This window comes from Leopardus geoffroyi, chromosome A3 (genome assembly GCF_018350155.1).
Source record: "Leopardus geoffroyi isolate Oge1 chromosome A3, O.geoffroyi_Oge1_pat1.0, whole genome shotgun sequence".
In the NCBI taxonomy this organism is placed as follows: Eukaryota; Metazoa; Chordata; class Mammalia; order Carnivora; family Felidae; genus Leopardus; species Leopardus geoffroyi.
Window position 1 is genome coordinate 68,326,296 of NC_059336.1, and position 27,718 is coordinate 68,354,013.

Consider the following 27,718-nt stretch of genomic DNA (forward strand, 5'->3'; position numbering starts at 1 on the left):
CAATGACTGAGAAAACATCTTGAAAAATATTGCATTAAAAGTTGTACTATGCACAAAACAAAGGAACCCCAAATCACAAGTAAAGACAAAAGAATGACAGGAACCTAAATCCTAGAATGTGTTGGGGCTTAGGAAAAATGCTAAGACTTACAAAAAAGACTTTCCATCTGCATTCAGGGCAAGAAGAACTACTGGTCATCTTGCTGCTACTGTAACACAGATAACACAAGAACACAGAAGTAACTGACTTCTATTTTACTTATTCCTTCTTAATCAAGAATATTCCAAGAATAGTCTTGGAAAGCATTGAATAGTCTTTTGTCATATTAGAAATGAAGTTCATTATATGAGAGGGGAGAAGGGGAAGAGCAAGCTGCTTCAATTATGTTTCTACTTCCAGCACAGAAGTGGTATCAGAACACTGGAGGGTAACAAGTAACAATCTATTTTTTTTTCCAGAAAGATGGAAAACAGATTATAGAAACTATAGAATAGAAAACATCAATTCTATTAGTAATTTCCTCTAGGATTTGGCAACTTACAGTTGGCGAGGTGCTTACAAATAAGCAGATAAAACTAAAAATTACTAGAAAAAAGCTTGGATTCATTAAGGACATGACATGATGATCCTAATTTCACGTCCTTATCCTACTTTGTGGTTAAAGCACATGAATCTTGTAGAAAATTCATGTATTTCCTTGTTATCTTCACTCATGTGTTTCTTTTTTTTTTTAACAATTTTTTTTCCCCAACGTTTATTTATTTTTGGGACAGAGAGAGACAGAGCATGAACGGGGGAGGGGCAGAGAGAGAGAGGGAGACACAGAGTTGGAAACAGGCTCCAGGCTCCGAGCCATCAGCCCGAGCCTGACGCGGGGCTCGAACTCACGGACCGCGAGATCGTGACCTGGCTGAAGTCGGACGCTTAACCGACTGCGCCACCCAGGCGCCCCTTCACTCATGTGTTTCAAACTCATCTCAAATTCATGTCCCAAACTTTACTTTTTTCTTTACCCTCCCCATCCCCTGTCAATCTGCTCATATAACCCAGTAAATGATATTGCTGTCCACTTGATAACAAATGCTGGACTTGAACATTATCCTGCATTGGCCTCTGCCTCACACTTTACATCAAATCCATCATTCGCATTTGAGGATTCTGAGTTAGTGCTTGCCTCTCTGCATCTATAGCCATCTCCAGTGGCCTGATTCCCTTCTGATTCCCTGTGAGTGGAGACTGCTAAGTGACCTACAAAACCATATGTAATGAGTTCTATTTGCTCAGGATCTAAAGAGCTTGGATGGTCAGAACTAGAGGAGTTAATAATTAGAATCACTTAGGTAGTTCTGATTCTAATAGGATAATTAGAATACCTCTATGTGCATGGCTCCATGGAAGCATTTGGTCACTCTTCACTGATTGGAGCAAAAACTTCAGAGAATGCTTCAGATTCTGTCTCCCTCTGTTTCTGCTCCTTCCCCCCCACCTCGAAAATAAATAAACATTACAAAGAATTTAGAGTTGAATAGGACTTTGGTATATAGGGCAGGGAAATAATGCCATTTCAGGATTCCTAGTCCATGGTAGGGCATAGTATCCAGACCTGATTAGGTGTCTGAGTCCTAAGCTATTAGTTGAACATTTTCAACATTATGAGGCTATATTTTGGAATGTAAAGGCTACATAAATATGAAAAAGATACTGTGATTATTATTTGTTAGAAGGCTTTACTTTATGGCATTCACAGAAATTAGAACCTTGACATATCTGCAAGGCTCTGTACAATATGTCTGGTAGATCTACCAAGGTCTAACTTCAGGTTACCCAAGAGATGTGAAATTTGGATGTTTTAAAGTATTTAAAATGAGAAGATGGGGACAGGTTTATAATTTCAAGTTCTCAGGTGAGAAAACAATCCTCCTTTCTTCTGTTTCTCCATTTTCTTAAAATGATATTTTCCTTTCTTAAAATTTGTATTTAAGCTATGTTATAAAACATTTTCCTCCACTCCCCATGATGTTTTGAAATGATGAAGAGTCTTGGGGTCTTGCTTCTTGAGTCCAGATCCTGGATGTACTACTTGGGCAAGTTACTTAATTGCTTTGTGCCTAGTTGCTTTATCTGCAAGTGGTGATAAAAGTAGGGCTTGGCCAGCCTGGTTGCTATGATGAATAAATGAAATGATGCAGTTAAAACACTTGGAGCAGATAGTAGTTACTCAATACATGAAGCCCAATTACTTGTCTGTATTGTTATTATGTCTGGAGTCTCACCTCTCTCCACCTTAGTTATTGTTTTTGGGAAGTCTTTAACTTCAGTTTCCTCAACAGCCAGGAAGGCCTGGACTCCTGATCATTTCAAGTTCTGGTTTTGATTAACTGGCGATTGGGACATCTTGACCTTCTACTTTCATGATAACTATTCTCTTAGTCCAGAAAAGCTTAATTCAGCTCATTCCAATCTGTTCTAATCCAATTCAGTTCAACTCATCAGTTCAATTTAGTGCAAATCATTCATTTCATTTATTTTAAAAAAATATCTCCTGAGGTCTGAGTCATTCATAATACTTGCCAGACCTAAGTCAGACAGAAACAAGGCATGGGAATCCTTGTTTTTGAGGGTTTTACAAATCTGAATGCTTTCTGTAGCTTCACATCTTTACTAGTGAAGAGAAAATAAAAAAGACTCTATCCCCTTAAGGGTTTAAAGGACTTTTCCTTTAAACAATCTTGAGGAAAACAACAACCAGCCAATTCCAATTGGAAATAGGAAATTCAGTTCTGATACCTAAGTGGTTCTAATTATTCCCTATTCAAGGGGTAGGGGGCAGTTCCTAGAGGCTGACGAATCTTCCCTGGAGGCTGCAGCAGACAAGCTACTGAACTTTTTTGAAAAGAGGGTGACTGTTGTAGGGTTCAAACAACAGCAAAGTAAACAAAGACTGGGCTTTTTTTTATTTAGTCAAAAAGAATTGATTTTCCCTGGAGTGTCACTTACCCCATAATGATTATTGGAAGGAAGACAAATTAGAGTAAAACAAAGACAAAATTAGTTGAGTTGCAGATCAGTAGCTGATTTTGACTGCTTGTCTTGAAGGCAAAGTTAGAAAAAGACAGTAAATGGGGAGGCAGGATATCTGAAACATCTTTAAATGTATTTTTCTACATTCATTCATTCATTCATCTCATCTGTTTTTTTAAAAAAGTTGGAGATCAACATGCAAAATGGTAATTTCAGGTTAATTCTAGGCAAAGTTATCTAGATCTAACTGGAGCCTACTTGCTTACTGTGTAAAAGAATAAATTAGCCCAATGTTTAAATAAGTTTCTCTGAAGGGATTATTATTTTAGAAACATGTGGCTTTAGATCCAAAGATCTCTAGGCATAATATGATCTCAGCTGTTCCCCACTCCAGGCACTTGAAACAAATAAATGAATAGAAAACTAATTCTGTTTGAAAAGACTTCAAGGGACTTAAGTAATTTGTATTTCTTAACTGCAAACTAAGGCAGGGTCGAATCTGTTCTACATTTAGTTTAGGAGATTTTTAAAGCCATTTATTGCAACCCACTAAGTTTCTCTGAACTACACATTGGTCCTTTTTACCCAAACGGCCACAAATTGTTAAAAGAGAAAATGAATTCTTCCTGCTAGATAATATTTCTTGAATTTGAAGATCTGGAATGGAAATATTCCAATTTCAACACCCCCCTCGCCTGAATGTGTACTTGGCATATATCTAGAAATTAAATTGATTCAGAAGCAATACTTCAGGAGGGGAAAGTCTTTCTTTGATTTGCAGGTGTGTGCTTAACTCTCCAGGTGTTCTTTCTATCTACCATGCATTCTCCTTTAGTTTACCATGTATTTAAATCTTTTTAAAATATCTAGCACAGGTCTCACCTTTTCAAGGAAGTGCCCTAAATTTAATCCCAAGCATAGGGATTTCTCCCTTTATAGAATTCATGCAATGCTCAAATATTGTTCTGTTTATTCTATTCTTATTATGTCATCACATGATAAACTGAAAAGCTACCTTCTCATTTTCTGTGAATGTGTATGTGTGTGCATCTACTCTCTTCAGCTACGTTAAGAGTTCATGTGTCAGGGCTATATCTTCAGCTTTTCTATCTCAACAAATGGCTGTACAAACAGTAAGTAAGTGTTCAATATAGGTGTGTTGCTGGAGTAGCAGGCTGTAGAAGATGTACTGCTTGGTTTAGGGTCTCAATGATTTTTCTGTGAAGGTGCTGAACTCAGGGTTTTGATATTCCTTTTGGCTTGTTTTCCATTTGGTACCACTGCACTCTCTCTGTTGCTGAAATTACTGAACTCAAATGGTCAGGACTGTAAATACACAGGGGGAAGGTCATTTTGTCTATATTCTGCTCACGAGAAAATGAATCTGTTCTTTTCCTGTGATCTAACAAACTGAAGCAGACCTGGAAAGCGTCCTTTCTGTTGTAATTCCATTTCCACCTGTTTCTACCAGATCAGTTTTTAAGAAACAGTTAGGCCTGACAAGAAAAGCAGTTGTTAGTGGCCTTACTTTGGAGGTGATAGGGCCATTACCATTCACCAGACCAATATTTAGGACACACGTACTGAATTATTTAAAACTAATAATGCACATGAAAACCATTAAGGTAAAAAATGGGATGAAAAACTCCACTGTGATAACGTTTATTTCCTCTGGCTTGCCCAACTGTTCCCTTCACTCAAGGACACACAAAGAATCTCAGAGATGATAATCCTGAGTACTGGGCTGCTCTATTGCTTTCATCCCCAGCCCACTCCCTCTCTGTTCCCTCTCACCTCCAGAACCGTGGTGAGATTGACTTTGGGCATGACAGAGTGAGGAGCTATGCTGACCTGCTCTGTAGTGAAACTGGTGAAAATTATAAAAACAAGAAAATTATATAAAACAAAGGGAAACGACAACAACAAAAACTATTCAAAGCCTTTAAAAATGGTTCTAAGGGCAAAGGCAAAGAAGGAAACATCTACATAAGAAACATCTATTAAAATCCAGTAAAAGGAGGCAAGAGTCTATACCATGTAAACCAAAACCACTACTTCTCTCTCCTCTTCTCATCTCTTCCATCTCAGAAAGGTGGAGACTCCCCTCTAGATTGTTGCAGTCAAGAACACCAGGTTCTTTCTCCTTTTGACTTCCAGCTAGAGGGCCTTCATTCCTAGAGGAGCAGGACTTCAGCATTTCTTATTCTGCCTCCAGGTGCCTGTTGCTGAGGCTACATATGACAAATGCAGTTAGGAAGTGGGCTTTTTTTCTTCTTGCCAAGCCACACTTGTGTATTGGAGGCTCTGTCTTGGGTGTAGGCTGCTGAGAATACTGGGGCCCCAATAGCTCTTGCCTGGACTCATGAGGTGGTGGTTCCATGGTAGAAGAATCAAGCTGAGAGGATCTTAGGCTGCTACCCTACCTTCCACCAAGAGCTTAGCTCCTAGAATGAGGATCTCAGAGAGAAACTTGCCTATGAATTCACTCCTGGCTCCAGAGCCTTGACTGAGATTTTGCCTAGGAGGGTAAAAGGGAAACAGACTGCAAAACAGATACCTGATATTCTCTTCCCCAAAGAAAAGACTTAATTTGCAACAGAGATTTAAACCAAAGAGCATTCTCAAATACAGTAGAGGTGTGGTAAAAGGCAATTGGGAGATTCATGGAACTAATAAGGATCTAATGTAGGCTGGCTAGTATGCAGGAGAGAACTAGGGAAATAAGATAGCTGGAAAAAGCCCTCACGGGGTCAGAACAAATATCAAATACTGACCTCGGAAATGATTTCTTTGTAGGATCCACAATTTGATTAGTCTGTAAAGAAACTTAGGTCTCCAGGGGATTGTTGAAAAATCATAACATTGTCTGCCTACAAGTAATACAGGCAGGTGTGGTCAGGGAAAGGTGAGAGAGCCCTCTCAGTACCACTGTCCTCCCAGGGTGATTGTGGGCGTATGTTAAACTGTGCCTCCCTGAAGAGAACATTGGAGTCTTTGACTAAAATAATCCAGGCAGTTACTAAATAAATAAACAAATAGCAGGCCATGGAGGGAAATCAACACCTAGAATGCTACACAATATCTCTTCTACAATATCAACTTTCCAGTCCCAAATTAGGAGCCATACAAAGAAACATGAAAGTATGACTCATATACTGGAAAATTAAGCAAGCAACATAATTGACCATGAGAATAACCAGATGCCAAATTTAACAGAAAAGAATTTCAAAGTCATTTATAATGACTATTATAAATATGTTCAAAAAAGTAAAAGCATGATTAAAGAAATAAAGTATATGACAATATTACATCAAAATGAGAATATTAATAAAGAGGAATTATTTACAAATATATTAATTTTAGGGGCATGTGGGGCTCAGTCAGTTAAGTGTCTGACTGGCTCAGGTCACGATCTCAGGGTCCATTGGTTTGAGCCCCACATAGGGTTCCTTCTTCAGATCCTCTGTCTCCCTCTCTCTCTGCCCCCTCCCCCTGCTTATTCTCCCTCTCTCTCAAAAATAAATAAACATTAAAATATATATTTATATATGAATTTTAGAGTTCAACAGTACAGTTGATTTTTTTTAAATTGGAGGGGTCTCCATAGTAGATTTAAATCTGCTAAAGAACTAGTAAAATTGAAAATGGATCGGTACAGATTATGCAAGCCAAAGAATAGAGAGAAGAATGAAGAAAAATGAAGAGAACCTTAGAGAAATAGGAGCCAAAAGAAGGGGCACCAGTATGTGTGCAATGGGAGTACCAGAAGAGAAGAGAGAGAAAGGAAAAAAAATATTTAAAGAAATAATGGGTGAGAACTTCCCAAATTTATTGAAAAACAATATCCTACACAGCTAGTAAGCTCAATAAACTCCAGTAGGATATACACAAAGAGACCCATAAAAGATACATTACAGTAAAAATGCTTAAAGGAGAAAAATCTTGAAAATAGCAAAAGAAAAATGACATTACTTACAAGAGAACCTCAATAAAATTAGCATCTCACTTCTCATCAGAAACAGTGGAGGTCTGGGATGGTGGGATAACAAATTTAAAGTGCTCAGAGGAAGAAAACCTGTTAACCAAGAATAGTATACCTAGAAAGCTATCTTGTAATAATAAAGGTAAAATCAAGATTTTCCAAGATAAATAAAAACAGAGAATTTGTTGATTGCAGGCCTACCTCACAAGAAATAATAAAATTTATTCAGGCTGAAGCAAGTGGCCCCAGATGGCAGTTCAAATCCACATAGACAAATAAAGCATTAATAAAGGTAATTATATAATTATAAAAAATTCCACAAATGCACATTTTTTTTTCTTTTTTGCTTTTAACTGACAAGGAATAGAGCTATAGGTGTAACATTGTCTTTCTCACTCTTGCTCTCACACTGGAATTAATCTAGCATAAACCCAAAGCTGATTCTGATAAGAAATATAGTAAACCTTACAGCAATTGTTAAAGCAGTTGCTCAAAACATAGTGAAAGAGGGGCGCCTGGGTGGCGCAGTCGGTTAAGCGTCCGACTTCAGCCAGGTCACGATCTCGCAGTCCGTGAGTTCGAGCCCCGCGTCGGGCTCTGGGCTGATGGCTCAGAGCCTGGAGCCTGTTTCCGATTCTGTGTCTCCCTCTCTCTGCCCCTCCCCCGTTCATGCTCTGTCTCTCTCTGTCCCAAAAATAAATAAACGTTGAAAAAAAAAAACAAAAAACAAAAAAAACATAGTGAAAGAAATCATTAAAGAAATTAGAAAAGCTACGTTAGAAAAATCTACTTAATGTGCAAGACAGTTGTTAAAGATGAATAGAAGAACAAAAGAGACATGAGACATAGAAAACAAAAAATCAAATGGCAGATGTAAATCCAACTACATCAGTAATAATATTAAATGTGAATGAATTAAACAATCCAATTTTAAGACAGATTGTCAAATTGGATTAAAAAAACATGACCTAACGATACTTTCTAAAGGATACACAGTACATTCAAGAAAAAAAATAGATTGAAAATAAAAAGATTTAAAAATATATGCAAAAAGCAGCCACAGGAAAGCTGGAGTGGCTTTACTAATATCAGATAAGAGACTTTATTATTTTTTTTTTAATTTTTTTTAACGTTTATTTATTTTTGAGACAGAGAGAGACACAGCATGAACAGGGAGGGGCAGAGAGAGAGGGAGACACAGAATCAGAAGCAAGCTCCAGGCTCTGAGCCATCAGCCCAGAGCCCGACACGGGGCTCGAACTCGCGGACCGCGAGATTGTGACCTGAGCCGAAGTCGGACACTTAACCGACTGAGCCACCCAGGCGCCCCCAGATAAGAGACTTTAAAACAAGCAAACAAAAAATGTTAGTAGAGATAAAGATGGATATTTTATGAAGATAACGGTGTCAATCATCAGGAATATGTAACAATTATAAATATATGTACTGAATAACACACCAAAATATCTGAAGTGAAAACTGAGAAATTAAGAGAGAAATAGAAGATTCAATAGTAATAGTTGAAAACTTCAATACTCTACTTTAAATAATGGTTAGAAAAACTAGATGGATCAACACGTACTTAGGACACTTAAACAGCATTATTAACCAATTCCATCTAACAGGCATGTATAGAACACTCAACAACAACAGGTACAAATTCTTCTCCAGTGCACATAGAACATTCTCCAGAATAGATCATACACAAGGCCATAAAAAAACTTCAACAAATTTGATAGGTTAAAAATAAAATAAGTTATCCAACTACAATGGAATGAAATTTGAAATCAATGGCAGGAAAAAAACTGGGAACTCACAAATATACCAAAATTAAACGATGTAGTACTAAAAAGCAATATATCATAAATAAAATCAGAACAAAAAAGTGAGAGATGAAGGAAAATCAAGACATAGCATACTGAAACTTGTGGGATACAGCTAAGACAATGCTTATGTGGAAATTTATAGCTGTGAATGCCTATATTAAAAAAGATGTTAAATCAATAATCTTCCATCTTAAAACACTGGAAAAAGAAGAGCAACCTAAACCTAAAGGGAACAGAGCAAGAAAACAATAAGGAGTACAGCAGAAATTAATGGAATAGAGAAGAGAAAACAAAACAAAACAAAACCTAAAGCTGATTCTTTGAAAAGATTTTTTTTAATGGGCAAATTTTAGTTAGAATGACCAAGAAGAAAAGAGACTCAAATTATTATAATAAGAAGTGAAGGAAGGGAGATTATTACTGACTTTATAAAAACAATAAGGAATGCTGTGAATAAGTGTGCATCAACCAATTGGATAATTTAGAATGATTGGGCTCAGCGTCCTCCTACACCGCCATAAAATTTGTTAGAAAGCTGCAACTATGCAAAGTGACTCAACAGGAAATATAAAATACAAACAGAACTATATCAAATAAAGAGATTGAGTTAGTAATTAAAAAAAATTACCCCCCCCAAAATATTCCACACCCAGATGGCTTCGCCACTGAGTTCTACCAAACACTTATGGAAAGTAATAATACCAATTATTGACAAAATCTATTAAAAAATTTGAAGAGAACAGTTCCCAACTCACTCTGAGTCACGTATTACCTTCATATCAACACCAGATGGACATCACAAGAAAAGAGAACTACGGACCAATGTCTTTTATGAATATGAATGCAATAATCCTCAACAACATAGTAGCAAACCAAACCCATGTAAAAAGAATTATATACCATGATTCAATAGGGTTTATCTCAAGGATACACAGTTGATTTAACATCCCCAAATTGATTAAACTACATCATATCGATAGGATAAGAAAAAAAATATAAGAAAAAATATGTAATACTTCAACTGATACATAAAAAGCCTTTGATAAAATCCAACATCCTTTTTTTGATTAAAAAAATACTCAACAAACTAGGAATAGAAGGGAACCTCCTCAACATGATAGAGGGCATTTATGAAACTACAGTTAACATCATACTTAACAGTAAAAAGTAGATGCATTTCCCTTAGATCAGGAGCAAGACAAGGATGTATACTCTTGCTACCTCTACTTAACATTGTACTGAAGATTCTAGGTGGGGCAAGTGGGCAATAAAAAAGTAAGAAAGACATACAGATGAAAGGAAGGAGTAAAAAATATTTCCATTCACAGATGCATGTTTTTGTATATAGAGAATTCTACTGAATTAACTAGTCTTTTAGAAATAACTAAAGAGTTCAGTAAGGTTACAGGTTACAAGATCAATACACAAATACCAGTTGTATTTTTATATACTCATAATGAATAAACTGAAAATAAAATTAAAACACTGATTCATTGAAGTATCAAAAGGAATAAAAACCAGTAAATTTAATAAAAGAAGTAAAAATGTACAACTTGAAAATTATAAAACATCATTGAAAGAAATTATAGAAGATCAAAATAAATGGAAAGTCATGTTTATGAATTGGAAGACTTCACAGTGTTAAGATGGCAACACTCCTCAAACTGAGCTACAGATTCAGTGCAATCCCTTATCAGAATCTCAGCTGGGACTGCTTTGTAGAAATTGACATGTTGATTCTAAAAATGATATGGAAATGCAAATCAAACAATCCTGATAGAGAACAAAGTTGGGGGTGCCTGGGTGGCTCAGTTGGTTGGGTGTCCAACTTCAGCTCAGGTCATGATCTCACCGTCCTTGGGTTTGATCCCCACATCAGGCTCTGTGCTGACAGCTCAGAGCCTGGACCATGCTTCGGATTCTGTGTCTCCCTCTCTCTCTGCCCCTCCCCCACTCAAGCTCTGTCTCTGTGTCTCTCAAAAATAAATAAATATTAAAAACATAAAAAAAAAAAGAACAAAGTTGGAGGACTCATACTCCCTGATATCAAAACTTACTAGAAAGCAATACTAAGCAAGACAGTATGGTACTTACACAAAGATATACATATTGATCAGTAGAACAGAATTGAGAGTCTGGAAATAAATCTGTATATCTCTATGGTCAGCTAATTGTCAACAAAGTTGCCAAGATTATTCAATAGAGAGAGAGTAATTCAACAAATTGTGCTGAGACAACAGGATATCTAGTTGCAAAAGAATGAAGTTGGACACTCACCTAATATCATATACAAAAATTAATTCCAAATGGATCAAAGGCCTGAACATAAGAGCTAGTACTGTAAAACTCTCAGAAGGAAACATATGAATCAATCTTTATGACATTGAATTTGGTAAGTTATTTTTGGATATGAAACCATAAAAGCACAAATAACAAAATTAAAAAAATATACTGGATTTTATAAAAATTGAAAAAACATTTGTACTTTAAAGGATGCCATCAATGAAGTGAAAGGACAATTCATGGAATGGTGCAAATTATACATCTGATTGGGGGCTTGGTTCTGGAATGTACAGGAACATACTAGCAACTCAATAATAAGACAACCCAGTTCAAAATGAGCAAAGAATCTAAATAGATATTCAATAAAGAAATGAAAATGACCAACAAGCATATGAAAAGATGTTCAGTGTCACTGCTCATAACAGAAATACAAATCAAAACCACAGTGAGATACCACTTCATATTCATTAGGATGGCTAGAATCAAGAAGGTAGATAACAGCAAGGGTTGGTAAGGATGTAGAGAAATAGGCACCTCACACACTGTTCAAGGGAATATGAAATGGCTCAACCACCTTGGAAACCAGTTTAGTGGTTCCCCAAAGTATTAAACATCAAGTTACCATAGGACTCAACTACTCCACTTGAAGGTGCACACCAAGAACAATGAAAACACATGTCCACACAAAAACTTGTACCCAAATGTTTAAAGTAGTGTTATTTAAAATAGGCAAAAAGTGAGTAAAATGTCCCTCAACAAGTGATTGAACAAATGTGGTATGTCTCTGCAAAGGAATTCTTTCAACCCTAAGAAGAATGGAGTATGATACCTGTCAGAATTTGAATGAACCATGAAAATATTAAGCTAAGAAGCTAGTCACAAAGACCTCATATAATTCCATTCATATTAAAGTCCATAGTAGAGAAATTTAGAGACAGTAAGTAGATTAGTACTGCTGAGGTCTGGGTGTAAGAAGGTAGGTAGGGTAGTAATAGCTGAAGGAAAAGGGATTTTCTTTGAGGTGATAAAAAATGTTTGGAAATTGACTATGGTGATGGTTGCAAATATCTGCAAATACACTAAAAACCACTGAAATGTATACTTTGAATGACTTGTGAACTTTGTGTGTTATCTTAATAAAGGTGTTTTTCAGAAGCAGGTAAAAGGAAAAGGCAGTAGAGTTCTAACGAATATCTGGAAGGTGTTCCCTTGGGTGAGAGGAGAGGTAGAGGTGGCAGTGGAGGGTTTTCTATTCTTCATGGGAGGAGAGAGGTATGCTTCATCAGCAAGCCAGACATAGAAACTTGTCAATTGTGGGTTTAAAGTTTTGGCTTTGGAAATAGAGGCTAGAAAATACCTTTAATTACCCACATGACTTTAGGCAAGTCATTTCATCTTGCTGGGCCTCAGTTTTAATTCTTAAAACAAAGGGACGGAAGAAGCGTATGCTCTCTGAAGTTCATGTAGCATAAAAATTCTCTGATTGGAAGAGCAAAGCAGGTTTTCACAGGTGAAGACTTAGCACACGTAGAATTTTGAAAAGAGGGGAAATAGGTTTTGGTGTCTACCACATATATTGGGTTGTATATACTACTTCTCTCAACTCTCCAGTTCCTCTGGGTATATACGGAGGCCCATTTGCCAAAGCATAATCTCGGTTAGCTATATCTCACTAAATCAGAGTTTCCAAAAGTGTATTCTGTGGAACACTTATGGATTATATAGAATTGGAATGCTTCTGAGAGCCTTTAATATGTTATGTACTTTGTGAATCTTTAGAATGGGGGTATAGCATGCAGTTTTCCCAAACCTATTTGGTCATGGAAGACTTTTCAAAACTTACTTTCTCCTGGGGTGCCTGGGTGCTCAGTCAGTTAAGCGTCCAACTTTGGCTCAAGTCATAATCTCATGGTTCGTGGGTTTGAGCCCAGTGTCGGGCTCTGTACTGACAGCTCAGAGCCTGGAGCCTCCTTTGGATTCTGTGTCTCCCTCTCTCTCTGCTCCTCCCCCACTTGTGCTCTGTCTCTCAAATAAACATTAAAAAAGTTAAATAAAATTTACTTTTTCTTGAGCATCTTATAAAAGTAGAGTTATGAGGAATCTGTTTTGAAAAATGCTAGAGCAAAGGGCCAGTTTTCAAAAACTTAAAGATATTTCTCTTCCAAAAGGATTTTAGTTTCCTTTGCAGAGTCTTGGAAATTAAGGCAATCTTGAAGGCAGCAAGGATTTATTTATTAATGATAGCATTGTGACAAGTAGCAGGGGAGATGTTTTGGGTAAACTGAGCCAGCATGCTGTTTTTCGAATCATGTTATATATGATGTGGACTAGTTAGAGCAACTTGGCCCAGACTTGAAACCACATCCAAGATGAGACAACAGAGGTACAGTTCCTCAAATCTAGGAGAAATTGTAGAAAAGAAGCTGTGAGGTCATATGAGATCAATAAGGATTTTTTAAAAATCATACTCTTTAAAGAGTATGCTGTGTGAGGGCTGGATTGTCACTTTGAGTGGAACCAGGGGATGGAAGTGGTGGGGACTATTGCAATAACCCAGGTGAGAGACAACGGTGGTTTGAGCTAGAGTGATAGTAGGGAAGATAAGGAGGAGAGTAGACATTTGTGCCTGGGTGAGAGACAATCATGGTTTGAGCCAGAATGATAGTAAGGAAGATAAGGAGAAGTGGAGACCTTTGTGCTATTTTTTAGGGGTCACATCTCTGGCACTTGGTGATGGATTGGACTTAGGGTTGGGGGGCTGGTGCTATGTGCATTTATGTAGATGATGAAGCTTGGGAGAGGAGATTCTGAGAGATTTAGGGGAGGGTGATTAAGTGTACTATTTTCTACTTGCTCCTTTTGCTTTGTTTTGAAATGCCAGTAAGAAATCCAAGTGGAGAGACCAAGGTTTCAGCTGGATATTACCTGCTTGGTGCTTAAAGAAGAGGTCAGGCACAGCATATATATTTTGAATATAGGTGAGGTGATATTTAAAGCTATGGACTGGATAAGATCCCTACAGAGAATACAGGTGCATGAGACAAGAGTATCCAGGTGGAACCTGGGAAACTAACATTGAAAGACCATGAAGCAGTAAAGAACTCAACACAGACCAAGGTCTGTCGTGAGATGTAGGAGGAAGTCCAGTGTGGTAGAAAAGTGATTCAAGCAAGAAGATGGCTAACTGTGTGGTGTTCCTGAGAGGCATGTAAGATGTGGATAGGGGAGTGACCATTGAATCTGGCATCTGAATTGTGTGGCATTCCTCTTATATTGAAATTTTTATTTTTTATTTGAAAAGTACTATAACCACAGTATAAAACATAATGAAAATATAAGTTTATTGGTACCTGTGACAAGAACATTTTCAGTGGTTCCTATGGGAAGAGAGCCAGAATGAGTGGGTTGAATAATGAGTGGGTTGAATAATAATTGATGAGAAGAGATGGTGTAGTAAACATGTAACTATTTATTTCCTCTAAAAGCTCCACTGAGATGACAGCATTGTTTTTTTTTTTTGTTTTTTTTTTTTTTTTTAAGGCATAAAGCCACAAAGCCTCCTAGGAGCTGGTTAGAAATGAAGACTTTCAGGCCCCACTCCAGACTTATTGAACTAGAATCTGAATTTTCCCAATATATTCTTCTGATTTGCCTACACATTAGTTTAAGAAGTACTGACTTGGCAGTACTTACACTGCACAATCCCTAAAACACTCAGGAATTGGAGGCATTGATGTTCCAGAAAATGGGCATGAAGAACAAATAGGGTTAGGTGGCTAACGTACAAGGATTGGTAGAAAAATGAAGAGGCAGGCATGCTTCCCCCTTGGAGCATTCAGGCAAGTGCTTCTCCCCACTTGAGCAAAACAGCAAAGGTTTATTCTTTAAAGAGAGTAGATAGTTTCTGGACTGGAGAATGCCAAGGAGTACTGAGGATGCTAAGTGCTAAGACCCTAGCCCTTTTCCTCAGCTACCAGAATGCTGACATGGGGCTTCACCATCTGGGTAGGAGCTTGGGAAAATCTTATCCAGGGAATTTGACCAACTCAAGAGGCAAGATTTAGATACTGGCTCAGAGATTTCCTAACTCTAATGCCCAGGGGTTTGTCTGTCTCCCTCCCTCCCTCCTTCCCTTCCTTCCTTCCCTCTCGTTCTTTCCTTCTTTCCTTCCAACTTCTGTTGCTGTTTTGCTCTCCCTCTGGCATCTTAGTGGAGAGCTCTGCTTCCAGAGCTACTTTGTAATTTTCTCCAGAGCTAGTTTGTAATTTTCTCCAGAGCTACTTTATAATTTTCCTATCTGGCTATCATAACGGTTTGTTCTTTTTTCTCTTGTCTCTAGTATTTGTTTGGGGGAATAAGATGCCATTCCAAGACTGTATGTTCTTATTGAAGGAGCCCGACAGATTTTTACAATCAGGGTCCTGATAAGCAATTCTGCTACTGTATGTAGAAATTCAGATGACCTCTTTTTCTGTTCACCATATTCTCATATTTGCTTTCACTGCCTTTTCAGCTTGTTTTCTAAATTAAAAGAGTGTTTCTTGTTGCATTTTCCACTGTCTTTCTCCCACCCCCAATATATTTACTTACAGAAATTCTACACAGCTTGTTGTGTACAAAACAAACCCCAATTAAGTGAAGGTTTCTTCCCTTCCTGCCCTGATCAGAGGTTAGCTTTGGTGGGGGTATAGCAGTAGCAAGGGTTTGGGTGGACTCTTGATACTTGCTCAGACATTATTTGGTGATGGAGTGATCACTGTTTTTTGTTCAATTTGTTTTTCTATTCTAAAGCTAACAACACCATGCAGAAACAGTTTGAAGTTTACACAAAAAGAAAACTGATTATACATTCAAGAGCATTTAAGGACTCCCTATTAGTGTCCTCCTTTTGCCAAAGTTGAAAATTTTAAGTTGTGTCATTTCAGAAGAGACATCTGTGTTTTGTTGAGACTAACTCTGTGTGGTTACCAAATTTCAGAGATGACACTCAGCTTCTCTAGGGGAAAGCTGGCATACACAGTGCATTAATACATATGTTCCTTTAACGTATTATCTCCTGGTATCCATATAATAGTATTCATGAACACAGCAGCTTTGGGGAAAACTATAAAGTTGGCAAAGAAAACAGTGCAGATGAAGCTTAACCTTTTGGTGCTGTTTTCCACCTTCTGTATCATTCTCTTTTATCTCAACTCAAAGAACCCAGTCCCTTGTATTTGCACAATTTAAAAACTTCTAGTCAAATTTAAATATTTGGACATTTTTCTGTTAAACCTTACCATAAGTTTGCAGGTGTTCATTTGTCATTCTCTTTTATTTGAGGTCCATATTCCCCTTTTAAAATAAAGCAAGGATTTTTCTGACCTTTTAAAGACTATACTATTCTGGAAGTGGCCTTGCATAATTCCTGAAATCAAGCCTAGGTGGTCAAAAGGGCAAGTCTCTATGGGACAGGCAGATGCCCATCTTTTCATCAACTGTCTTCTGACAGCAAACAGGTAGACATCTTCTCATTGGCTTTTACTGGGCGTCCATTTCTTCCAGATCCCACAATTTAGAATTTCAGATTGCAACTTGCAGTTAATTTTCAAATGAGCGGATTTAACAATGAGTATGCTGGATTCTCAGGGGGGATTTTGATCTCTGTGAACAGGGTGAGGAAAAACATCATTGTCATTATTTCTTTGATGTTCTTCTCTTTGAGCAACTCCACAAGTACAGGCAAATTGTGCCTCTCCTGTTGGTTCCATTTGCCTAAGAGCCTAGTACAGTGCCTTGCACAAACATAACCAAATATTTGCTATTGAAAGAAAACTTCATGAAAAATGAGCATCTTTACTTTGGTCTCAGAACCGAACCATATTGAAATAGGCAAATAGACTTCAGGTTGGAGAAGGTAATAGTATTTGGGTAGGGGAATAGAAGACCTATCTGGAAATAGAAAGTAGTGCATGAAGCAAAGAGTTGAAAGGGTGGAAGATGAGAAAGAGGACAGGAGAGCTAATCTGAGGCCAAAATATGGAAGACCTTAATGTCAAACATAGGACTTGGGACTTTTTTCCTGAATCTGACTATTGGAACCCACAGGGGAATTAAACCAGAGCAAGGGCTCAGAGCAGGAAGCTGGGAGGGTAGAAGGCTGAAGGCACTGATATCAATTCAGAAGCAGTTACTGTGAGATGATGAAGAATGCACATGTAGAGGCAACCCTGTCTTCTAGGCATGTGATCCATTGTCTGAACCAAAATTTAGTAGACTTTATTAGAAGGGACAGAATATTTTAAGTTGGGGCCACTTTTGAAAAATCTAGTGCTCCAGGCTGTGGCCCTTCCTATATGAGGGACCTTTCTTTTTCATGCCCTTCTTATTCCAGGAGGATTGTGGATGAAATGTTCCATGACCTCCCATCAGCCCTCATTTATTTAGTTGTAGCCATTGATGGAAATGGGACCTCCCACAAATCTGTTTAAAACCCCTTGCCAAGCTGAAAGTAATGAGACAGAGGTGTCTGTGTGGAGGTTTTCTGTGCTTCATGTCAAAACAACAGAACAGTCTACTGAGCCTAACAGAACCCAACCCCCCAGAATCCCACAACCGAAATTGCTTGAGTTGAGGAATCACACACCTGCTGGATTCTGAGACTGAAAAAAAGCTTTTTTGCTTTGGGAAGTTTGGTGCCTGAAGATGTTTGTAAAATCAAAGCATTTTAGAATTGAATGAGGGGTGCCTGGGTAGCTCAGTCAGTTAAGCATCCAACTCTTGGTTTCGACTCTAGTCATGATCTCATGGTTTGTGTGTTTGAGCCCCACATTGGGCTCTGCACTGCCAGTGTGGGACCTGCTTGGGATTCTCCCCCTCTCCCCGCCCTCCTCTTGTACCCCTCTCCCTCTCTTTCCCTTTCCCCCCATCCCTCTCTCCCTCTCTGCCTCCCCTGCTAGCTCGCTCCCTCCCTCTCTCTCAAAATAAACTTAAAAAAAAAAAAAGAATTGAATGAAACTTTAGCATCATTTTATTTCAGGTTTCACCAATCTACTGATGAGTTTTCTCCCTGATATCCTCAATTAATTCATCTCTCTGTTTCACTGAAACTTAGCTGAGCTTTTTGGGTTGCTACTTTTTAAAGGTTTCATCAAGCTTGCCAATTGGGAGATGTAAAATTTGGCTCATGCTGTTTATTTTCCATTATTTCTGACACTGGATTCTGTGATGGCTCTGTGTTAGCTGTTGCTGAAATGGTCTGGGAGAAGGGATGAAAGAGAGGACTCAAGCCACTCCTAAGACTAAAAATACCTGAGTTCAAGGCTATGGCAAAGCTTTGGTTACTTTATACTGTTTTTTTTTTTTTTTTTTTTTTTTTTTGGTCCGTCACTTGAAGATTTTCAGATCTGCTAGCATATTCCATATGAGAGAACGAGGTAATGGCATGTTCAGGTCAGAGACACACGACATGCTCTGAGATACTTCACAGGGAGGTCAGATTAAGAACAAACATCCAGATCTCATTATAATCAGATCCTAAGCAATTAAAAATAATTACTCTCTTTTCTAGCTGACCTTGTGGGATATATAAGCTACAGTCTAGTCTAAATAAAGCTGAATTGGAGAGTCTAAATCTAACAGCTTAAAAAAAGTGTAGTCCAATCAACCATAGTGACTAGATAACCCAATTAGTGTCTTTGGAGAAGGATAATCACAAGTCAAATGAATTTCCCATTTATTGCCAACATGTCTGGCTTCTGAAGCCCAGCTTCTTTGGTAGAGGACTTGGGTGAGGAAGGACAGTGTTCACCTTTAGGGTAAACAAGGGATTTTATCATCACCAAGCAATTGGAATTCTCTCTCAAACCCCTACTCTTCACTTGCTGATAATGACTCTGTAAATTATAGCTCTTAGCCAATTCTGAGGGTAGAATTCATCTTGTATTTAAATTTTTTTTTTCTCAACGTTTATTTATTTTTGGGACAGAGAGAGACTGAGCAAGAATGGGGGAGGTGCAGAGAGAGAGGGAGACACAGAATCGGAAACAGGCTCCAGGCTCTGAGCCATCAGCCCAAAGCCCGACACGGGGCTCGAACTCACGGACCGCGAGATCGTGACCTGGCTGAAGTCGGACGCTTAACCGACTGCGCCACCCAGGCGCCCCCATCTTGTATTTTAAAGGAATCTTTCCCTGCGATAGAATTTCTACTTTTTCCCTTTCAAGATGAGCATTATATAGCTTTTCCTATAGTCATTTTTCTGATTTCTCCATGGGGAATATAAACCTCCCTTACCCTCAGCCCAATTAAATTCCAAATGTTGGACATATACCTACCATTTCTCACTAAAGTAGGTGCTTGATTTTGTTCCAAGAGAAAGGATTATGTATGCATTAGCAAGAAAACTGTGCTGTTTGTTTCTTTCAAAGAAACATCTAAACAAGACAGTAAGAGTCTCCGGATATGGACACTTGGGGCAATTTGCACAGTGGGGTGTTTCATTTTGATATCCAGACAGAACTACAGTAATCAAAGCACATCTGGGGAACACAGAAAACCTCATGTTCAGGTTTTGGAATCTGACCTTAATTGGAAAAAATTATATTTCTTTGAACATTACTGCATGGCTTGATGTGATTTTGTTTAGGCAATTTCATTTATCTTTTTAATATTCTCATTAGGTATAGAGAGGCAGGTAGTATTATTTACGTCAGGAGAACTGAGTGACGTGCCTAGAATACAGGACGTTCAACCTTTGGAAGATTTTGCTTCTGATCTTTGTATCCTTCTGAATAAATTAATTAATTCTAGAATGACATATAGGCATTTTCTTAAAACACATAAAAAAAGCAAGGAAAATAAGAAAACTATCAAATCCTATAGTACTGCACCACAGGGAGAACAATAATCATCTTTTATAAGAATCTTTTCCTTAGTATTGAAGAGCGGAGTGAATAAACAGATGTAATTCCCCCTGATTTATTATATTATTTGTTCTACATGTAATTGAAGGCCCAGAACATACATTGCATTGAACCAGGCACAACAAAGAATACAAAAGAAATTTTCACTGCAGTTGAGGAAATACAACACACATGAACAAATAAGAGCAAAGTAAGATTAAGTGTGAATCGAACAGTACTAGCATCCAGACTAAATAAAGATGAACTGGTCAGGGAAGACTTCATCAAGAAGGCAACCTTTGAGCAAGATTATGATCCGTAGGTCAGACTTCAAGAGGCAAGAAAGAAGAAACTGAGGATAGTATAAATAGGCATAAGGTGAAGACACAGGGAGGCAAAAATACACACACTGAATTAAAGAGCCAGTCTTCATCAGCCTTGCAGAGTAGCTGCCTTCTGTTGGACAGTAGTGAGAGGCAGTCAGAAAAACAAGCCATTGAGTAATTTTGAGCTGGGGATTCATAACATGGTGGCAATGGTATTTTATGCAGAAAAATTGAATGGCGGTGTGTAGGCTAATTTGGAGAAGAGAGAGAGGTTGGTTGAAAGGAGATAAAGTAGGACATAATTATACAATCCAGGCTTTGAATGTTCAGGGCCCAAACAGATGATGGCAATAAAGAAAGAATTACTGGTAGTAGCAACATGAAGGGAGTTTGTAAAACTGATTGAATGTGGGCAACCAAGAAAGTGAACCATCGATACTCAACAAATCCAGAAGTCAGGGGTGGTTTTAGTAGTTTTGTAATCCAGTGTTTTATCTTTCATTCTTCACTTCAGTGTAAGTAACATCTAGTTTCCACATGGCTATAGTCTTCAAAACCATCTTCTTCGTGAGAACACAGTACATTCCTAAACGGTAGCTTCTCAGACACAAAGTACTAAAAACCCAGCCAAAGATTTATCTCCAGCTGATGCTGAATACTGAATTAGGAGTCAGGAGGTCCAAGTTACAGTTTATACTTGACAAGGGGTTCATTCTAGTGGCTGGGGTGGATAGAACAGCCTTTGGATTAGCCTTTCCTAAAATGTGTTCCGCAGAATATGAATTCCAGAATATGCTTTTCAGAGGGAAAAAAGTACAATTAAACTTGTTCGCAAACATCAAAAGCTGTATTTCCTTCTTAGAGATCACAGAGCCTTATTGGCATAGGAGAAGTCTTCCCTTTTGGCACACGGTACTTAGAACTAAGGAAAGTCTAAAGGAGCTCCTAGCTAGACAATAATCTATGATGATGGAGTAAGGAGAGTGATCTAAACCAAAGCAGTGAAACAAGAAGTATAAGGCAAAGGAAGAAAACAAAGCAAAAAAAAATAATAATTAGATAATTAAAAGTAAGGGCTGGCCAATTGAGACTGCAATGAGATACAGGAACTTAATGTGAAGAAAGGGGTCAAAAAAGGCAGCCTATAATAAAATCTCAATACAGATCTCTCTACGTCGACAGTGACCGCCAGTGGGCCCTTTTCTCCTCTTAGTATTGTGGTCATCTGACCCTGCTGAAGAGAAAGATAGCTGTATCTGCACTGTCACTTAGTCAAAATTTCAGATTTTGAATGGGTGTTCACATTCTCCTTGGAAATTGTAACTCCAGGAAGAAAAAAGCAAGATCAAAGTGTCCTTGCTAGATTCATTGACTGCATCCAACTGAAACTGAGTTTCTAGGGTAAGTCAGAAATCAAAATTCCTTTGACTGTGGTCAGAACGAAACCTCCCTGAGTTCTTGCCAAATATTGAAAGCCTAAAAGAACACATTTTCTTACTTAGAAAATAAGTGCACAGAGAGTAAGTCCTCCAGCCACTGGGAGGAGGAGGAGATTATTCTTTTTTTTTCCATATGAAATTTATTGCCAAATTGGTTTCCATACAACACCCAGTGCTCATCCCAGATTGTTCTTAAGTAAGTAGGAGTCTTACAGAGTTATAAAGATCTATCAATTGTGAAAATCATTCTCATACCTATTGATTAATTTGGTCATCATGAATGCCCTCTGGTGTTTTTTTTTTTCCCTAGTGTTTTACAGATGACAACAGCAACAGCCATCACCACCACCACCTGAGAGGCATTACGCTAGGTGTTTTATATTCATTATCTCATATAGTCCTCACAGCAACTCTTTGAAAAAGGCCCACATTGCAGTTTCCATGACATGGCCAAGAGGCCATGTGATTGAGCAAAAAAACAGTGTCACAGCCTGTGTTTGAACTCCAGTCTCTCGGATTCTAAAGGCTATACTATACCATCTCTGACTTGTCAAAACAGCAAAAGCCCCTCCTATGAATATTACCTGGGGTGCCTGTCTGGATCAATTGGTTAAGCATCATAATCTCATGGTTGTGGGATTAAGCCCCGAGTCGGGCCCCGTAGCATGGAGCCTGCTTGGGATTCTCTCTGTCTCTTTCTCTCTGCCCCTCCCTGGCTCATACTCTCTATCTCTCTCAAAATAAATAAATAAATGTTAAAAAAAAGAATGTTATCTTAGAATTCCCTCCATTCCTGACCCAGCTTACCTAGTTTAGTACTTTCCTCATGGCACCATGTTGTTTCAAACTGCCTCAACTCTACTTAAGCCAGTAAGATTTAGCCACTTTCAGCTATAGTTTAAATCAGAGGTGGGCAATCTATAGCCTGTGGACCATACTTGGCCTATCTGTTTTTCTGTGGCTCATGAGCAAAGACTATTTTTCATCCGTTACATGATAAAAAAAAAAAATCAAAAGAAGAATGATACTTTGTGACATGTGACCATTATATGAAATTCAAATTTCAGTGGCAAAAAACAAAGCTTTGTTGGAACACAGCCATGCTTATTCATTTACATTTTGTCTGTGTCAGCTTTCCCACAACTCTGACAGAGTTGAGAAGTTGGAGTAGAGAATTATGGCCCATCCAGCCTAAAGTATTTATCATTGACTCTTAACAGAAAAACTGCTAACCTCCAGTCAAAATTCTAAAGGACATCTTTTGTTTGTTTGAAGAGGAACAAACAAAATGAGTCAGAGGCTTTTATTTTATACAACAGAGATAAGCTGTGGGAGCACGGACTCAGGTTTGGATCCCAGCTCTACTATCCAAGAGCCACAGGACTGAGCCTGCCGAAATTATCAAACTCTAGAGCTCTTTAGTTTGCTTCATCTGAAAAATGGAACAATAATACGAAACTTGCAGTTCTGTGCAATTTTAATGAAGTATTATGTGTAAAGCTTCAGGAAAATAGTATGGGCCCTTTGGTAAATGGAATCTACCTGCCTGTTGGTGATGCTTTCCTATTCCTTTTGTGTTAACATTGACATGTGCTGATGGTTGGGAATTAGAAATATCTGGTGATAGCTGGCAGATAGATAGAATGAAAGTGCTGCAAGGTGGATGCATTGCTAGGATAAACTGTACATGGTTAAGATGTAGCACCTGTTCTCCCCTGGGTGAATTTTACAGACAATGAAGCTGTGATGTATTGATGGATTAAACAGTTGCACTCAGTGAAGCCCAGCTATTCCATCCATCTCCACTTGATGTGACCATCATTAAAGTCAATATCCAAATGCAGAAGACTGCAAGGTGAACTAGAAATACTTAGTTGAACAAGCTGTTTCATCTTCCCTCTGCCAATGTTCCAGATAAACTGAATCCAATCCTCTTAAAAAGCACAAATAAATAAAAATAATGGTTCTTTCATTATAACTCAGCACCTGAGTAGTTCATGTGGCATTTTATCTGCTCTTCTGTGATGAACAAACTAACCTCCAAAATATCCTCAAATAATTTTTTTATGTCTAGCAACCAAAGCAACATGTATCTTATTTTTCTGTATATACCTTGCCCGGAAGATTGCAAAGCTAAACTCTAAAATGGCCCAATTCACACCCTACTAATGAGTGTGCAGAGAAAAGAATCTTCTCAAGATTAGATATCTGGGAGAAATCTTTCAAAACTCTCAAGCAACTACACTCACTCCTGGGATGGGGGGAATGCCAATAAAGGGCATTCCCCTTCTTAGTTTTAGGCAACTTTGTCCTCTAGTATATACACCTAAGGAAGGCATTGACCAGGGCTACCTTTTGTTAAGAGTTACAAACACTCTTACCTACAGTCTCTTTCTCAGTTGCAAAGTACTCTTGGACAGACAAATTTTAGTCATTTATATCTTAGTATGAATTATTTTAAAAAATCATACGTCTGCTCCTTCCACACTATACATACATACTCCCTGAGGTTTGGGGTTTGGGAATGGATTTTCGTTTCTTTCCTCCCTCCTTCCTTTATTTTCTTTCTTCATGTTTTCTATGCATAATGAAAAAAAATCTGGTAAAGAGATGTAAGAAAGTAGATGGCCTAGTGCAGAAGGGAGTTTGATATGGAGGATTATTACTAAAATGAAACCTTGTTAGGGGTTGTATGCTCTAGTAACTGGTTGGCACGGCTTGGCCCACAGGGAAACATTGGAAGAAATGGAGAGGCAGAAATGGCTATATTTGTGAGGCAACTATGCCTTTTAGTCTTAATAACAACCCAACCAAACTGGTTGTAGTAAAACCACTTCAGAAGTGAGGAATCTGAGGTTCAGGAGGGGTTAAATAATTGTTCAAAGTTGCTTAGGAGCAAGTGACTTCTTTCAGGAGCTCAGGTGCATTGGCCTTCTCCTGTGTTTATAATGACTAGACTGTGCCTAGGCACATTCTTCCCCATAATCAGGAATAACTGTCCCATCTGAGACAGTGTACCCAAAACACAGAGCTGACGAGTTATTTACTCTGCTGCTGCAGCTGCCTCTGGATAGGAACTGAGGACTTAGGATGTCCAGGGAAAAAGTAGCAAGTGGAAGCAAACAAGTGTACTACTAACCACTTGTCCCTGAGTGACAATGTGAAAGTCACTACCATGTTTGAGTGTGGTTGTGGTAATTGTGAACTGAAAAGATGACCATACTCTGCAGTAAAATAAGAGTCTTCCTTAGCCTTATGGGACCAAGAGTGAAAGAGGCGTCCAGAATAGCAGCTTCTATTTATTTATTTATTTATTTTATTTTTTTTTTAACAAAAAATTGCTTTTTATTTAAGATGACCTTCTAAAAGTGACACTCAGTTTAGTTAAAGGAACATCTTCTGGACTTATTGGGAGTAGTCAATTTGAAATGTTAATTTATTCCTATTTTCTGAACAAAGGTAGGGAAAAAAGGGTTCTTATTTTTGTCAAATGATTTTAATGTAATTTTTTTTTTTTTATAATATATGAAATTTATTGTCCAAATTGGTTTCCATAAAACACCCAGTGCTCATCCCAAAAGGTGCCCTCCTCAATACCCATCACCCACCCTCTCCTCCCTCCCACCCCCCATCAACCCTCAGTTTGTTCTCAGTTTTTAACAGTCTCTTATGCTTTGGCTCTCTCCCACTCTAACCTCTTTTTTTTTTTTTTTTCTTTTTTCCTCCCCCTCCCCCATGGGTTCCTGTTACATTTCTCAGGATCCACATAAGAGTGAAACCATATGGTATCTGTCTTTCTCTGTATGGCTTATTTCACTTAGCATCACACTCTCCAGTTCCATCCACGTTGCTACAAAAGGCCATATTTCATTTTTTCTCATTGCCACGTAGTATTCCATTGTGTATATAAACCACAATTTCTTTATCCATTCATCAGTTGATGGACATTTAGGCTCTTTCCATAATTTGGCTATTGTTGAGAGTGCTGCTATGAACATTGGGGTACAAGTGCCCCTATGCATCAGTACTCCTGTATCCCTTGGATAAATTCCCAGCAGTGCTATTGCTGGGTCATAGGGTAGGTCTATTTTTAATTTTCTGAGGAACCTCCACACTGTTTTCCAGAGCGGTAGCAGCTTCTATTTAAAATACATGGAATAAGGGGCGCCTGGGTGGCTCAGTTGGTTGAGCGTCCAACTTCATCTCAGGTCATGATCTCATAATTCGTGAGTTCGAGCCCCGCATCGGGCTCTGTGCTGACAGCTTGGAGCCTGGAGCCTGCTTCCGATTCTGTGTCTCTCTCTCTGTCCCTCCTTTGCTCGCACTCTGACTCTCTCCCTCTCTCTCTCAAAAATAGATAACCATTAAAAAAAATTTTTTTTTAAATAAAATACATGGAATAAAAATACTGAGTGTATCTATATTCTCTGAGCTGTAACTTCCCAGTTCTTTGGGGAAGTAGTAATTAATTGGACAGAATGAGGTTTGGGGGAAAGAAGAGTAGACTATGAGTCAAAAGGCCCGTTTTCTAGTATTGGCTATGCTTTGGCTCCTTGTAAGAGATTGCACGAATCTTTTGTCTCTCCAGATCCCAGATTCCTCATTTGCAAAATGAAGAGATAAAGTGAACTGGTCTAAGATCTTGTCCAACTCTGAGAGTCTGCTGACTTCCTTATTAAATAGTTTACTAAAATTCTCAAGTTGGGAATCACATTTTCCTAGCTGTTTGAAAGACGATGCTATATTTTTCATGCCCACTCTGCCTCCCCTGTTCTTTCTCCCTTTCTTCACACCCCTTCCCTTCTCCTCTAGTTCCCTGTTTCTCCAGGAAGCAGAACCTCTGTTGAGGAATTATTTGCTGGTGGCTCCAAAGTGACAGTGACTTGTGCCTTCTTGAGTTCAGTGTCCTTAGGGAGGCATGTTGTGTATTTCACTTAAATCAAAACTGTCTTTCTGCCTCTAATTCCAGGTCTCCAAAGTTTCTAGTTTTTCTTAGTTTTACTTTTCTGGTTACGAAACATAGTTTGGAACCCAAGAGCAAATGTGTTGAAAAGACTCAAACATTTTCCTTCTGCCTTTGAATTGAGCTTTCCATACTTCCTTCCTTGTCTGGCTGAGACAGGCTCTCACTAAGATCCTGGGAGACCAGAGTTGTTAGGATGGGGGAGTTTGTTTTATTCAAGCCTTTGGTCAGTGCAGAAATAGTTCAGCCCAACCGTTATCAGCCTAAAGTGAAAATAATAATAGCACACAACACGCAAATGCCAGCCCCACCATTGTTCCCGCTGCCTCTGATACTCACAGTTCAACTGCGTTCCTGGGAAGGTCGGAGGGAATCTCTGTCACCTTGCTCTCTTGGCAGAGGAAAACCCTGTGCCAGCAGTGACAGATCCGATGATGACATCCTGAGCCTAAGCTCAGGAATGCCAGCAAGGAGACCAGGAGCAAGGCCATACTTATTCACCCATCCACCTGCTTTCTTCCTGCATCTGCAGAGAAAAATCTCCACAAATTTCAGAAGCTCCACACAGCGCTCTTATGAGAAGATATCTGCCAGGGTCACGTGACTGACCAAAGGATTTTTTTTTTTTTTTTTTTTGGTCACTTTCAGACAAATAGCAAAATTCCTGTGTGCCTGTAGTGATTTCCGGGGCAAGATAAGCTACTCCCTTATTCTTCTCTATTGGATTTCTTCCACCCTAACTCAAGGAAGAGAGTAAATAGAACCTTGATGCATGTCTGGAGTAGTTTACATTTATTAAACTGTAGAAGTGTCCCTGCTGATCACCATTTTCTTCTCAAGAGAGTTTCTCCAAAAACAGACACAACATACAATGAGAACCATCAATGAGAGTGTCACTCAGTGAGGGGCATGGACCTGTTTCTAGTCTTGGCATCAACCTCTTCCTCCAGTCTACTGGGTATAAAACCTGAATTTGTGGGTCTTAGTCATGAGCC

At 38.5% G+C, this 27,718-nt stretch overlaps 1 protein-coding gene across 3 annotated transcripts in view; it reads right to left on the reverse strand.

The window, feature by feature from the left end:
• The window catches only part of FSHR (follicle stimulating hormone receptor), a 174,595-nt gene extending 147,298 nt beyond the window's left edge, over window positions 1–27,297 (reverse strand). For all 3 annotated transcript variants that reach the window (XM_045445999.1, XM_045445998.1, XM_045445997.1), the window contains exon 1: window positions 27,063–27,297. In XM_045445999.1, coding sequence (XP_045301955.1) covers window positions 27,063–27,214 — 152 coding nt within the window. In that variant the 5' untranslated portion in view covers window positions 27,215–27,297. The remainder of the gene's footprint in view (window positions 1–27,062) is intronic.
• Between the last annotated feature and the right edge of the window lie 421 nt (window positions 27,298–27,718).